Genomic DNA, 14,716 nt, shown 5'->3' with positions numbered 1-14,716 from the left:
TGGTTTTGAAGAGCCTCCAAACATTGCCCCTAATAGAGAACTTTCAGGCTGAGAAGAAGGCTGAGGAGCAGAACCTCCAAGCAAGGACATCAGACCTTTACCTGGTGGGTCTTTGGGATCTGATCCACTAATCATAGACAGAAAGCCGGAAGCTGGGGATTGGTTACTGGTGGTAGGATCTTGGGGTGTGCTTGTTTCCTTTTGAACAGGGACCATTTCTGAATCTGGATCCATAGATGCAATATCAGTGCCTTTATTTGTAGCATCCTGTGAAGTATCTACAGTAGCTTCTTTGGATGACCTTACATTCACATCACTTGATATTTCACTGGGTGCTGCTTGGCCATGGCTACTGGTAACAGATGATATTTGGGAAGAACCTTGTGCTGTTGGTGGCACTTTAGTGTCGAAAGTTGATGATGAATTGGAAGTTTGTTGTGGAGGTTGTGGAGGTGTCAATACATCATTAAAAACAGAGAATATACTCTTTGCCTGTTCTTTTGGTGGTGCAGATCCTGCTGAATGAGGAGTACTGGGTCCACTAAATATGGAAAACAAAGTGCTTTTTGGAGTGTCACTAGAGGTAGAAAAGCCACCTAATATTCCCCCAAGTACAGAGGCAGCTGGCTGCCCTTGTCCTTGTGGCTGTCCTTGTGGTTTAGATTGTGTGTTGGGTTCCCCTTGTAGTTGAGTTTGTGATTTGGCTACTCTTTGTTGAGATAAGGGTGTTGTTGGCTGAGGTTGCGGAGGACTGGGTTCACTAAACATTGAAAACAGTCCCTTCATTGGGCTTTCAGTTGAAGTTGTTGACCCAGGCAAAATCCCCCCTAGTAAAGATCCTGTTTGAGCTTGCTGTTGGTTGCTGGGACCACCAAACATTGAAAGGAATCCTGTATTTGGGGGGTCTTTAGGAGGAACAGTTCCCTGTTGTGGTACGTCAGCAGTAGGCTTGGTTTGAGGGGGAGGCTGAGGAGGACTTGATCCTCCAAACATTGATAATAAACTTTTGCCAAGTGATTCCTGTTGAGGAGGTTGTGGAGCTGCACCTGGTGGTCGTGCTTGAGGCAATGGCTCAGTTTTAGTTGCAGCTTGTGGGGGATTGGGCCCACTAAATATCGATAATATACTTTTACCCAGTGATTCTTCTTGTGGAGCTGTAGTTGATGCAGCTGATTGAAGTGTGGGTCCTGATTGGGCAGTTGCGGATCCTGACAGCATTTCTCCGATTGAAAATCCAAAAAGTCCGCCAGATGGTTTAGTTTCATTTTGTTTCTGTTCTGTAGTTGGCATAGTTTCTGATCGGCTTGTAAAAGGGCCTGGCAAAGAACTGGGAGGAAATGGTTGGGATATACTTTTGTTTGGGGGTTGGCTCGGCACAGGGCTACCGCTTTGGTCCATGGTTCGTTGTCTCTGTAAACCCTTAGGTTTAGATGCTGATGTCAATGAACCTTCTGTAACACTCGGTTTCATTTGCTGTTTCTGAGGCGGAGGGGGCTCAGCGCTAAATAGGCTGCTTATTGATCCAAATAAATTTGACACTCCTGGAGCTTCTTTATTTGTGGGAACACTGCCTGGTAGGGATGCAGTGCTGCAAGTTTTGCTCTGCTCATTGGAAGATATCTGAGAACATTTCTGGGCATCTGGCATGGGTTCTTCTATTCCAACTGCGGATTTGAGAAAGTTCATGAAGCCTGCCTGTTCAGGTTGTTTCTCCACTGGTATATCCACTGGCTTACCAGCTGTACATGGTCCGTGTTGAATAAGAGCTTCTTTTGTTTCTAAAGGCACTGGCACATTGGGCTGTGTTTGTGGGGTTGCTTGTTGTGCCATGGTAGTCTGACGTGTAAGTATAGGTTTCTGTGAAGCTGTATGTGATTGCATTGAGGGTTGGGTTACTTGACTCGTTGTTTTGACTGTAGGCAAAATTCTTTTATGTGTGCTAGTGGACATCTGCAATTGTTGAGTCACATCAGCAGTAGATTCCTCTTTGATAATCTTTGACTTCAGACTTTGGAAACCTGATGCAAGAATGTTCTTAGATTTGTTGTCAGAAGCTTTCTCACAGTTGTTAATGCTAGTTTTGTTTAACTCCGCCTGTGATGTTTTTCCAACAAAAGAGGATATAAGGGAAGAAACCTGTTTGACATGACGATTAGGTTGTTCTTCTCCCGGGGACACTCGTTCCCTCCATTCCTTCTGTGATACATCTTCTACATGCTTCACTGTAACTCCTGTTGATGAACGCCGCCGTTGACAAGGCCTGTAACAGTTGTGAAGGAGCTGCTGATTGGAATGTTCAGATGGATTAGAGTTCAAAGAAACAGCCAGCTTTTGAGCAAGAAATGTCTTAGTTTCCTGGTTGTTCCAATAAGGACCATTGTGGTCTTTATTACGACAGGAAAGGTCAATAACATCTTTGCATTGGTCACCATTGATATAACCATTCTGTCTAGGATCCACCCTGACTTTGTTTAATCTGTAAGATGTGAAATCTACACCTTGTTGCTCTTGTGGCAGAAATGAATTCTCAAACATTTCAGAGAACTGTTGAAGATTTAAATTCATGATCTGATTTCCTTTTCTATAGGCAGCAGACAAATCCAGGGGGGCATTAACGAGTATAGAATCACTGTTATCTTGACCGGGTAGCCATAAAAGCTCATCCTCATTGTAGAGTGGGATTTTAAAGCCACACACTGAAACCATTTCACTGTGTAACCAAGCACTGGGAAAACCGTCTAAATGCTGTGCATTTTCCAAAGACTCGCCTTCAGGGGCACAAGCATACACATATTCGCCTTCTGCATCTGTAAGCAAGGCATAAATGTACTCGTGATCTGTGTAAACAAAGTAGCCACAGTCACTATCTTCTGCTGGCCACCACATGCCTTGCTCCAAAAGTGCAAGCCACTGCTGATACCACTCTGTGTCTTCGAGGTACTGGGAGTCTTCCATCTCAGTTGGGGCACTTGGGGGATAAATTGAATCTATTTGTCTATTCAAATTAAACTGACTCTGATGGAACATACCATTAGTATGAAAGTTGTGTTGGGCTGTATTATCCATTCCATATTGCCAGTTAGCTGAATAGGATAAGCTTGGTGCAGTCTCCTCGTAATAACCTTCATGATATGAAACCCCATTCAAGCAGTATGTGCTGCCATTATTAAACGAGTGACGTCTCGTAACATTTGCATTACTCGGTTTATTAGTTAAGTTCAACGCACCCTCCTCATGAAGAGAATGCTCTTTGTTTCCCAAGTCTTCGTGGCTGTTCCATAATTTCCTCTTGGGATATGGATCATCATTGTGTTGCTCAAACTGATATGGTTGAATTTGTTCCTGGCAAACAACACCTTGCATTGGTCCGGTTGAGTTAATTGGCTGAAATGTATTTGAGGGGCTGTGAGGAAGAGCAGATGTCTCACAGCTCTGTCTATACAGTTGATCCTGGATTTCATAATTTAGTGACTCATTCTGAAACATCTGCCAAAGAGCACTTTCACGGATCCACTGGTCTTCATCATAAGAGGGACTTGTTCTATAAGGAGACAACTGACCCTGGTTAAGATTTTGTTCTGTTGCTTCATACAAAGAGGAAGTGCTTCTGCCAATAAATGACTGCATGGACATTATTGACGGAAGAGTATGGCTTTGTAAAAGTGAATTCATATTTCCTGCACTATAAGCCATTGGGGGAACTGACTGAGGTGTGCCAGAATAATATATCTGAGATATATTGCCGGTGCTAATTGAGGAATATGGTGCTTGATTCGGAAGAGATCTTGCAAAAGTAGCAGAGGTTCTTAAATCCAAACTCTCACCATCAATTGACACAGGTACCCTAATAAAAGCATGTCTGCTCTGTCCAGGATAGAGAGAATCCTGGTCCCTTCCAAAGTCTGTGGAAGCACTTTTTAATATGCCTGAATGTAACGCTGTGTACTTATTTGAGGGTGTCTGTGGTTCTGTAATTTGACCAGATTTGTCTATTTGTTTGGGAGTACAAGCTTCCTCAGTTACATTTTTGCCAAAGAGTCCAGATGAAAACCCGTGTTGGGCAGGTCTAAGAATCCTCTTCTCTTTCTCTGTATGTTCTTGTGAGGATTGTTGTGCTACACTAGTGTGAAGTGGGGTCTTCATCGTGACTGAATTATTACTGACTCTCTCATGCAGTGATTGTACTGCCGATGTCTGGCAGGTTGGGTTGATGTTTTCAGATGATTTTGTGAATTTGTTAAACAACCCTGAGAGCATGCCAGATTGACTTGCAGTGTCCACCGGTGTTTCAATGGTTTGGTTGCTTTGAAGTGGTCTTTCTAGTTGTGTCTCATGGATCATTTCAGACTGCTGCTGTTGACCCATACTTTCTGAGGAGGATTTGAATAGTCCAGAAAGCAAACCACTAGATTGAGTGGTTCTTTGTGATGAGCTATTTTGTGGTTGATTTTGATTGGACATTGGGAAATCTTTTGCACTTGGTTGCTCATAGCTAGATTTACTTGGCATAATTCCATGCTGCTGAGCTGATGGGGGCTCTTGTTTATTAATGTTGTCTGCTGAAGCAAATTTAAAGAGACCAGATAAAATACCACTTTGTTGCGATGGTTGCCGCTGGAGTGGAACCGTTTGTTGTCGAGTAAAGCCTGGCTGCTGATTTGATGCTTTATTTCTGAGATGATGCCCTTGGTTTGGATCTTGTTGACTATGCTGTTGATTGAAACCCTGTTGTTGATTGTGTTGAACATTGCTTTGTTGTTGCTGAACTGTTTGGCTGCCTGAAACATTCTCAGATGAGGCAAATTTAAACAAGCCAGACAAAAGCCCCTTTTGCTGAGATTGCGTTTGCTGAGTTTCATTAGAAATCTGCTGCTGACCAGTTAGATTTCCAGGGATGTTCCTCTGCTTTTCAGCTTCAGAAGGCTGAACATTTTGTGGTATACTTTCTGTTGATGAAAACTTCAATAGCCCTGAGACAAGGCCCCCCATCCGTGGTCCTGAAGAACTTTGTTGTGGTGGAGGTTGATTGGGAATCTGTGGGAGATCACTGCTCCTGTGTGGTTGATTGTTTTGGGAAGCCTGATGTGGTATATTGGCAGAAATCTCACTGGAAGAGCCACATTTAAGAAGTCCAGATAGCAGTCCTTGTTTTGGTTGATTTGAGCCCATAGGAGAGTTGTCCTCGGTTGAGCTCCCTTTAAAAAGACCCGTCAAAAAACTTTGTGATTCTGTCTGATTTGGGGCTTGATGCTGCATTCCATGGGGGGCAATTGGTTTCTGATTCGAAAGTTGTTGTGCTTGTTGTTGTTGTTGTTGTTGTTGTTGTTGTTGTTGTTGTTGTGAGCTAGATGGCACATTGCTGTTTTGACTTTGCAAATTACTAGTCACATTCTGGTGTGAAGCAGACGGAGCAGAGGTAGGGTTAAATACACTGGAAAACCATCCTTTTTCAGTGTTTTCCTGGGGCACAGCAGGATTTTGTGTAATTGTGGTCGAGGTTGTTGAAGTTGAATTATGATATGATCGCACAGGATTCTGTGTGTTCATGGAGACACTCACATCTTCACTAGATGCAAACTTTAAAAAACCAGAGAGCATGCCTCCCTCTGCTTTGGGGCGTTGAGTTGAGACATTTTCAGAGGAGAGGAAAGGCGGTCTGCTGCTCAATGATGGGTTCTCTACTGGTTGTTGTAGTCGGGGAGCCTCTGTAGATCTAAACACTGGATAAACTGCCAGAGGTGGAGCTCCCTGGGGGGGAATGAGGCCAGCAGGTGTGAGCAATGAACTCAATGACTTCTTGAAAGGACTAAAGAAACTAGAATTTACTGATTCTGTTTGGCTAGTGGACCTTGCTGGACCCAAATTAGGCACATGTTCTTGTTTGCAAATCATTGGATTTTCTATGCCATACATATTTCCATCTCGTTTTTGTTCCGAATGTTTCTCTTGCAATGAACTGAATGTTTCGGATTTTCCTTCTGCTGTCATTGACTGTTTACCTTGATGAACATATTGTTCGTCCCCTTGTGTATGGCCTGGAGGATGTGTGGATGTTGGTGCCTGTTCAGCGGCGTTCCCATTATCTACTGCAGAAAAAAGTTTTAAAGGATTCAATCTTCCCAAGACTGAGTTACCTGGAGCATTTTGAGGTTTGGTTACAAACTCTGGTACATGTTCTTTTTTACTAGTCTGACTCCTTGTGGGAGACTTTGTTTCTTGATAATCACCTTGTGTCTTGTCATATTGTGATGGATGAGACGGTGGAGAACTGAATGGTTTTTCATGAGAATTGTCTACCGGAGATACAACAGCTACAGGAGCTGAGCTATTTGATTTGGGAATGAAGGAAAATAGTTTTGTTAGGCCAGATTGGTTGGAGGGTTCTGCAGATGGCGCCTGTTGAGATGGGACCGGCTGTTTGGGGCCTCCTCCAACTTTGTCAGTCAGAGAACTAAATAATGAGCTCATGGCATTTTTTACTCCTGAAATGCCCTGATCAGGAGATTGTGATTGGGTTTCTTCTTTAGGATCTTTTGATGAACTATGTTGGTCATCGCCGAGAGAATCGGTTCGATAGCTTCCAATAGATGATAGCCTAGATTTGTTTGATTTAGGAAGGGAACCATACTTGCTCATTTCTTCTTCTTTTTCAGCAAGGTATTCAGAAACAGTTTCAACAAGACACTGGAGTTCATCAAAAGGGTCTACATATTCATCAATTGGTTCCTCTACAGGAGAGAGCATTGCCTCTGGGGCCCATCCTCCAAGTTTAGCTTTGCCAGACTTTTTCTCTCGAGGACCATGAGAATTTTCTGAGGGACAGGCGAGGGAATACCTGTCTTTATAATGTCTTGCGTTCTCCGAGTAATAGTCTTGAGCCATAAAGGCGATATCATCAATATCCTCCTCTGCTCCCATGGAGTAGCGAAGATCCTCAGAGTCCTCTAAATCAAAATCAAACCGTTTCCTCATTCTACCCTCTTGCTCTTTTTTGTATGCCACATAATTCTCCAAGGTGTTGTCTAGCTCATTTTTCGCCCACATCCTTGTCTTGTAGAGAAGGCCATTTTGGTACGGCCTGAGGCAGGATGTTATGCGCTCCTCTTCTTCCTGCATCTCAACTACCTGCCGCATAAATAGTTCCCCTCTCTTCTCACGGAGCAGTGCAATGTCAGAGGGGAAAGCCTCTTCTCTTTTTTTGTCAGCATCTGTACTTAGCAACCCTCCTGGGTCTCTTATCTTTCTCTTTCGCCGTCGATCAATAGTGTCATAACCCTGGGGGTAGGTGGGAGGCAGAAAACCACTGCGTTGAGTATTTTGACTGGTAGAAGTGCATGACGACTCAGGGTAGGGTCTTCCCATTCGAAGGATAACATTTTCTTCTTCATCATCCAAGAATTCACTCAACTGAGGCTTGCTCTGTCCTTTGTATTTGTTTTCCCAATCTTCAATGCCCATGCCAGAATCCACAGGTATAATTCTGACCCTTCCTTTCTGATTTAATGGTCTAATTTAGTTTAAATAAATTGATGTTACAAAGGGAGGGAAAGAGCATAGGGACAGAAAAAAAGCAAACAAAGAAGAAAAAAAAAATGCAAACAAAAGTTAAGCAGAAAAATAAACAGAAATAAAGACGAGAACAGTTTCATGCAAATGTAAAGACGAAATTCAGATTAGCTAGCAATGTTTTTTAAGAATGAATTAGAAAAGCTTGGTTACAATGATAATGCAAAGAAAATTGCAATCATTAATCTAAAAATACCATAAAATATATATTACTGTGCATGGGTATCAAACAGGATTTCTTCAGTGAAATGGCTTAACTATCAACCAACGAAACAGACCCTCGTGACCAAAAACAAACACGACCGATGAGCTCTCCCTGGCTATAATCCAATTTTTTTCTTTTTTCTGATGTAGAATTATCCGGATCAACTTCCTATCGTTCCACACAGGCTGATTTGCAGCAGTCTCACTGGTACCCATGTATTTTACAACAATCCATGAGTAAACAAAAGTACATCCAGTGCACTGGGACCATTATTATTGACCAAAACTGGCTTCAAAATAAAAACAACGACAGTATTATTCCTATAGTGAAAGTCACGCTCCTCTTTAAATTGAAAGTAATGTATTGGATTTATAATGAAAAAGAAGAAGAAATTTCCAGAGTGTGATATGTGTTGTGACAAGATCCATGTAGCCTATTAAGTATGGATCCCTCTTCTTTTAACAAACCATTTTCACAAAGGTAAAAACAGCTCACAGACAAAGAAATACAAGCTCCAGCCATGTTTGATTCTAGGTCAGATAAAATATTCAGAAGAAAAAAAAATGCATAATTGTTTAACCGCCTACTTTTGCCATTAGGCTATAACTCTAAAAGTGAAGGCCCTCCGACGTATGTATTTTATATAAAAAAAAAAGAGAAATTATATACTGTAAGATAACCTGATGTCTTATAAGGTTCATTGTTGAGATAAAGATAATTTCTGATTAATAAGGGTGTTGTTGGTGGCATTCTTGTTTCAAAATTGATTTCAGAGAGTGCTGCCTATGTGATTGGGACTCTGTGACAAAGTTAAGAGTTTCATTCAGAAGGTGTGTTTCAATGGATACTCTCCCTACCTGGTTGCTATCTGGTCCCTGTAGTCCAGATCCAAACTGTGGACAGAATCTGTGCAGGAGTCCGGGTGCTGCTGCTGCCGAGGCCCCATGGGATACTGGTGCATGGAGGAGTTGGGCTGAGCCGTTGTGTGGTAACGCGGAGGCAGGCTGTTACTGGTCTCACTGCGATAGTCACTGTCCCGGTCGTCTACGGCACTGTCCTGGTCATCCAGAGCTGCAAAAAGGAAACCGGGTGAGCTAAGTGAAGGAATCTCACCTGAAACATCTACAAGTATGCTTTGTGTGGCAGCAAGCATTTCAAAATGAAATCCTCATTAACTCATGTCAAAGCGGAAGATGCCAACCAGTTCAAATGTTGTCTAAGTGGACAAAATTATTTGCAGTTTATCAAATAAACTAAAATAAAACAGCATATGCCAGGTTCAAATAAAGGCCAATGGGCATCCATTTTTTTTTTTTAAAGATTATATGGTATTTATTTATACATACAAGATTTCCTGCTTAATGGAAAAACATTGAGCTTTATCTACGTTATCCTGAAAAAATAATGTTTTGATGTTTATATTGTACAACATGTATCATATACTAGTAATGATCATAAGAAAAGCACCTCAACATTTTTGAAAGTAACCTTGCCAAACCTAATAATAACCCTTAACCTTTTTCAAGAGTGAGTTTGGTGTGTACTGGAGGCGACAGCTGAGTTTATCTTTCCAGAGCGATAAAGGGAGAGTGTTAAAGATAAACTGATCCTATTGATATCTCTTGGGAGGACAACAAAATGTCAAGGTGACATACAGTAACAAATATAGTTTAGCAATGACTACAACCTATAGGTTCAAAGATGCAACTGCAACGTGCACCCTTTAGGATTTGATAAGGGCTCCTGTTGTTCAGCATTATATCTATGTATTGCTACTCACTAAATGTCTACATTTCAAGGAGAGAAAACACTGACTTTCTGACATGTATCTTTCTAGGATGTGTCATATAGCAATATTGTAAGTATTAAGGTAACATGGGTAATGAGAATTATATGACCGCAGCACAGAGCATAAAAAGGAAAACAGCGAAAGCAGGAAAAGGAAGCTGAAAAAAGAGGATTAGGAAATCATTGAGGAAAAAGTGTCAGGGTGGAATAATGATATCAAAATGCAATAAAACCTTATAGATTATATGTTATCGGGGAATGTGGGGCATTAGGACATGCAGAGGGCACTGAGGATTGGCCGGGGGGGAGAATTTGATCAAGTTTTGTTTACATACTCAGAGGCTCAGCCCATCCGAAATAGTTGCCTGGTGAAAGTGCAGACGTTACAAGTGAGAGGTACAGTCAGAGGAGGCAGGGGTTGTGAAAACAAAAGTGTCCCTGTGTTGTAATAGTGAGAGGATGAGGGAAAACCCCATCCGAGAGGAAGACAAACATTTGACATGCATAAGGGTTCAAAAGATAGAAGGACTCCATTTTAAGTCTTCATTTTAAACTCTGATCAAAGAGGATTTCAGTTCGGCAGAACAGTAAGGAAGTGAGAGGAAATAATATTAAAGTCTGAAAATAGAAAGACGGAGAAATGGCTCTATCTAGAGGTCAAAAGGAGCGTGTGCACTCACAGCACTGGGAGGCGGCAAATGGCAGAGGGCGACTCTGAACGTCATCGTGAAGAGGATACTACAGAGGAGAGAGGGAGAGAAAACAGCATTCAATTTGTTTCGCATGTTGGCATACATCTATTATTTACTACAACAATTCACCATTACCACTCCATCAATATGTATAAAAAGGAAAACCAGTCATGTGGCATTAGAAGAAGATGTAGTAGACGAAAACATTCAGCACACCTTATAAGACATACAGAGTGATTATCAGTATGAATAAACTGATGTGCTTTCTTGAAACAAATATGAATACAAGTCAAATCTTGTCAAATTGCACTTTACCTCATCATGGATCCCCATGGTATTGATGCGATCCAGCTTGCCTGTCCAGTACTCAGCCTCATCATCCGGGATGTCTACATAAAACACACACACACGTCACCTTACTGCTCATCATAATACACGAAGCCGCTTTCATTTTGTATGAGCCTGAGCAATGACAAAATAAATATTGGCCGCCAAACTTAATTCACTTAATTATAAACAAGTCATCACGATGTCCTATTATTCAGGGATGTCATTCATTCAGTGTGGAAAGTTTCCAAAACAACTTGAACCTGTGTCTGGTTTTCTAAATTCTACATGGAGTGGTACATCTTACTTTAGGCCACTTTTGGCTAATTCGACAAAATCTCTTTCTGTGAGATCAGCAGCCCAAAAGAAAAAGGAATTTCACAAAACGCAATGTATTCTACTCTGATATAACTGTATTAATGAACAGATCATATATAAAATAGTTTGTATTTTCATTAACTTAATCATGTTTATCTGTGTATGTTTCTGGCAATATTACTCCCCTCCGCCGGCTCTGTAATCCATTAATATTCTCATCAACAATAGCCCTCATACAATCCATTAAAATATACAAATTATTAGATTGTTTTAAGTATTGGAGCAGGTCTTCTCACTATTCCCTCTTTGCAGGGGCATTTGCTGCTGCTCAGTCGACAGATGCACATTAAAGGCCACTCACACAAAGGCCAGGGCTTCAAAGACACACCGACCCACAGCTTTAATGAACGGCTGTGGTGGCTCAGAGAGTCACGATGGCCTCCTGCAACCTTGAAAGGTCTTCCTCTTGAATACAAATAAAAAAACACTTGATGGACAGACTCCCTGCTCTAACTTTGATGATCACAGGGCTTGAGCTTAATATGGAGTCCTGGTATCAGAGATACTGTAGGATAACTGTGGTCAAACCCACAGAGAGCAGGAGGAGCACAGGGGACGTCCACCCTCTGGATATAACTGAATGGTACCCTAGCGCAAATATATTTGAATGAAATTACTTGAAATTATTTTTTTAAATGCTAAGTCAAGCTAACAAGCTAATAGCTAATCAAGGAGGTGTCTGAGGTCTAGCGTTTTCTTTGATCAATGAACATGAAATGAGTATAAATGAAGTCTGAAAGGAACAGTATGTTGAAAATAAAAAGAAGGGGCATTGTGGGATGTTTGATTAAGCTAAGGGAAATGTCCCAGTAATACTCTCCTCTTCTTTATTTTAGCTATATATAAACATATTCTTTATTCTTTAATAGTTCCTTAATCCTGTTGGCCACAATGGAACAGCCCGGCGAAGACCAAATTATATTTACTGAACCTAAGGAAGGAAGATCTGCCATATACGAGTCAGTGCCCTCAATTTAAGCAGAGCAGAAACTCCTAATCCCCAGTGGAACCAGAGACGGGACATTAGGCGGTTGGACGAACGTCTAAGAGTGCCCTGTTTCTAGCCATTAGTTGTTCAACTTAAGTGACCTGATTTAATGAGATAACGCTTTTGGTTATGATTTAATTTTGTTACGGGGAGAAGGTGACCTTGTACTCTTCTTGAACATGTTGTTCATTTAGTCTTTTATTTTTGTATTTTAATTACAATGACAGATGCTTGCATAAGACTACAGGACACCAGGTTAGAAGATATGATTCATTTGAAAGGCAGTGCCCCAGGCTGGATAGCATTTCCTGAGCAGCGACTGGTGACATTTCAGCAGGAAACACGTGTGCACCTTTGTGTATCTCATTGGATCACGGTTTGATTTGCCCTACGCCAACCAGAAACTCAAATGTACTTTTTATTATCATGCACCCATTGTGGTCAGAGCTGGTACTTGAGATGATGGGAAAATGTCTTTCATAAAGACCTGCACTTGACAACTGTGTCAGAGACTCTCGTATCTCACCAAAAGGCAGCTCGAAGCGAGTGTCCAGCAGGACTCGATGAGGCGTTTGGTTCTTGGTGCCATATATCTCATCTGCCTTCATCAGGACCTCTGCGTCCAGAAAGAGCCAGTTCCCCGAGCCCTCCTGCAATGAAGACACACACATTGATATTGACATTTGGACAATTGGATCTTCTTAGTGTTTATTATTCTACTAACCTTCTGCCATCATTATCAGTAATCATAGTTTTCAAGTATTATATCTTAGGTTTATATCTTTTGTTTGTACTAGTGTTTTTCTTTTTAACATTTGATGGAGCAGGGTGTACTTTTATTAGTTATTTTATTAGAGATGTGTCTGTTAGAGTGTGTCAGGATTGATCCCTTGTCTTAACACGGGTACAAATAAAGAACCTGAACCTGATCTGATCTCACAGAATTTGTGCTATTTATATTGTGTATGGGTGCATATGCGTACTGTTAGAAATTAAAATCAATGTTGATATGGCGTAATTTGAATTAAATACACTGTATTTAATTCAAATCTGTTTTATTCTAAAAACCAAAGATTCACACATGACTTCCGGTTTTCTGCTAGTGAATTTCGTCATTTCCGGTTAGCATTAGCATGTGGCGAAATGCTACGTTTTCAAAACCGTGAATTGAAGGTGAAATGACGTGATGTTGTACACTAAACACACTGGGATTAGCACTCATTTATTGACGCTGAATAACGTTTATCGGGGAATGTTTAAACAACCACAGACACCAGAATGATGTAATTTAGCAACAGAAAAAGGCAGGAATTGCATTGGACACGCCCCCCGACGACCTCAGATGACAACAGGAAGAGCAAGCCAAGAATCGACCTCTTTTCCCTGACCTCGGCTGACCGGACGCATGGGGAGAGCGCCTCCACTCGCACATTTCATTTGTACATCACCGCATCTTTTGTGTAATTAAATGCTGTTAACTTTTATAAGCTTCCCTTGACTCTTTTCAGTCTGTCCTGCTCTCAGGGTTCAAGAATTACTAACAGTACCTCCTCTGATTGTTGGATACCCTTCAGAGGAATCCATGATGTCCCCACCATGGTGTCCCAGATGAGGCCTTTGTTCCACACCTCGACAATGAGGCCGAGGTCCAGCTTGTTGATCTCACTGAGGAAAGATTCAAATCAAAAAAATGATGAAGTACTGTCAAGCGTGTTTATATCACTTTTTTAAAACCAAAGGGTTGGAAAGGTCAGCGCACTCAGCGGATAATAACAATAGTTGTGTAGTTTGAGCCCTTGTTATCAGAAAACAAGATACTGATCGCCATTACATTCACACACAAATGTCTCCATAGTTACTGCCAGGCCCCATAACTGTCGATGACAAAGGCTACTTCCTTTCTTCGTTGTGTGTTAGCTATCATAATACATTCAAGCCTTGTTTTGTCATTCAACGTGCTTTTCAAAGGGCTTGAAAAACAGCTTGATGACAGCAACAAAATGGCATATCAATTGTGAAATGAGCAGCGCTACAAGGGCATTTGCATATTCTCTCTATCTGTGGCAGTTTATAGCGATTGAAGGGCCAAACAAAAGGAAGATGAGAGGAAAAGATAATCAAAGAGAGCAGCTCATTGAGAAAAATTAAGGGGGGGGGGGGGGCTGAGTGTCCAGGTGCATGTTGGCATTTAGTGTAGGCTTTCTAAATCATGTGCTCATTCATGCATATAATGATATATACAGTTAGAACAATATACAAATGGCATTATATATCATTTGCTATATACCATAATATATGGTTCAATGTATTTATTATTTCTCTATAATTTCAGTTGAAATGTTCTTAACATTTAAAAATGCTACATTTCATTTTCTAAGTATTTATTTCACACAGGAGTTTACTAACTAAGGCTTATGTGTTTTTTTCATACGGATTTTTGATTATTGACTTAATAGAAATCATTATATATCCTGATATTGTTTACCCAAACATTAAAGAGGCCCTATAAGGCACATTTCTGGTTCATATTTTATATTTAGTGCCTCTAGTGACACATGTTTACATGCTTCGATGTTCAAAAAGGTATTTATAGGTCTAAGCCTATCATGTACAATGTGTAGCCAATAGAAGTGTGAGTGTTACAAAGTGATGTCACCATGTTAGGAAAGTAAACTAAGGAGTTTTAAAAAAAATCTTTTTAACAGATTATACATACAATAAATACTTTTTTTTCCCCAACGAATGGTGCTGGGCATTTGCTGGAAATGTAGA

The 14,716-nt window shown here is 41.0% G+C and overlaps 1 protein-coding gene across 3 annotated transcripts in view; it reads right to left on the bottom strand.

Moving 5' to 3' along the window:
• The window catches only part of LOC117455825 (protein unc-13 homolog B-like), a 76,262-nt gene that overhangs the window by 40,025 nt on the left and 21,521 nt on the right, over positions 1-14,716 (bottom strand). For 2 of the 3 annotated variants that reach the window (XM_034095412.1, XM_034095411.1), the window contains exons 4-8: positions 13,492-13,609; positions 12,471-12,594; positions 10,567-10,640; positions 10,240-10,297; positions 8,629-8,842 (exon numbers count right to left, since the gene is read on the bottom strand). In XM_034095412.1, the coding sequence (XP_033951303.1) occupies positions 8,629-8,842; positions 10,240-10,297; positions 10,567-10,640; positions 12,471-12,594; positions 13,492-13,609 (588 nt within the window). Of the gene's footprint in view, positions 1-8,628; positions 8,843-9,894; positions 9,925-10,239; positions 10,298-10,566; positions 10,641-12,470; positions 12,595-13,491; positions 13,610-14,716 lie in introns of all 3 variants that reach the window. The other variant, XM_071204968.1, reaches the window with a different exon arrangement.

The sequence above is a fragment of the Pseudochaenichthys georgianus genome, chromosome 12, assembly GCF_902827115.2.
Source record: "Pseudochaenichthys georgianus chromosome 12, fPseGeo1.2, whole genome shotgun sequence".
In the NCBI taxonomy this organism is placed as follows: Eukaryota; Metazoa; Chordata; class Actinopteri; order Perciformes; family Channichthyidae; genus Pseudochaenichthys; species Pseudochaenichthys georgianus.
Note: the sequence above shows the minus strand (reverse complement) of the source record. Positions and strands in the feature narration are given on the sequence as shown.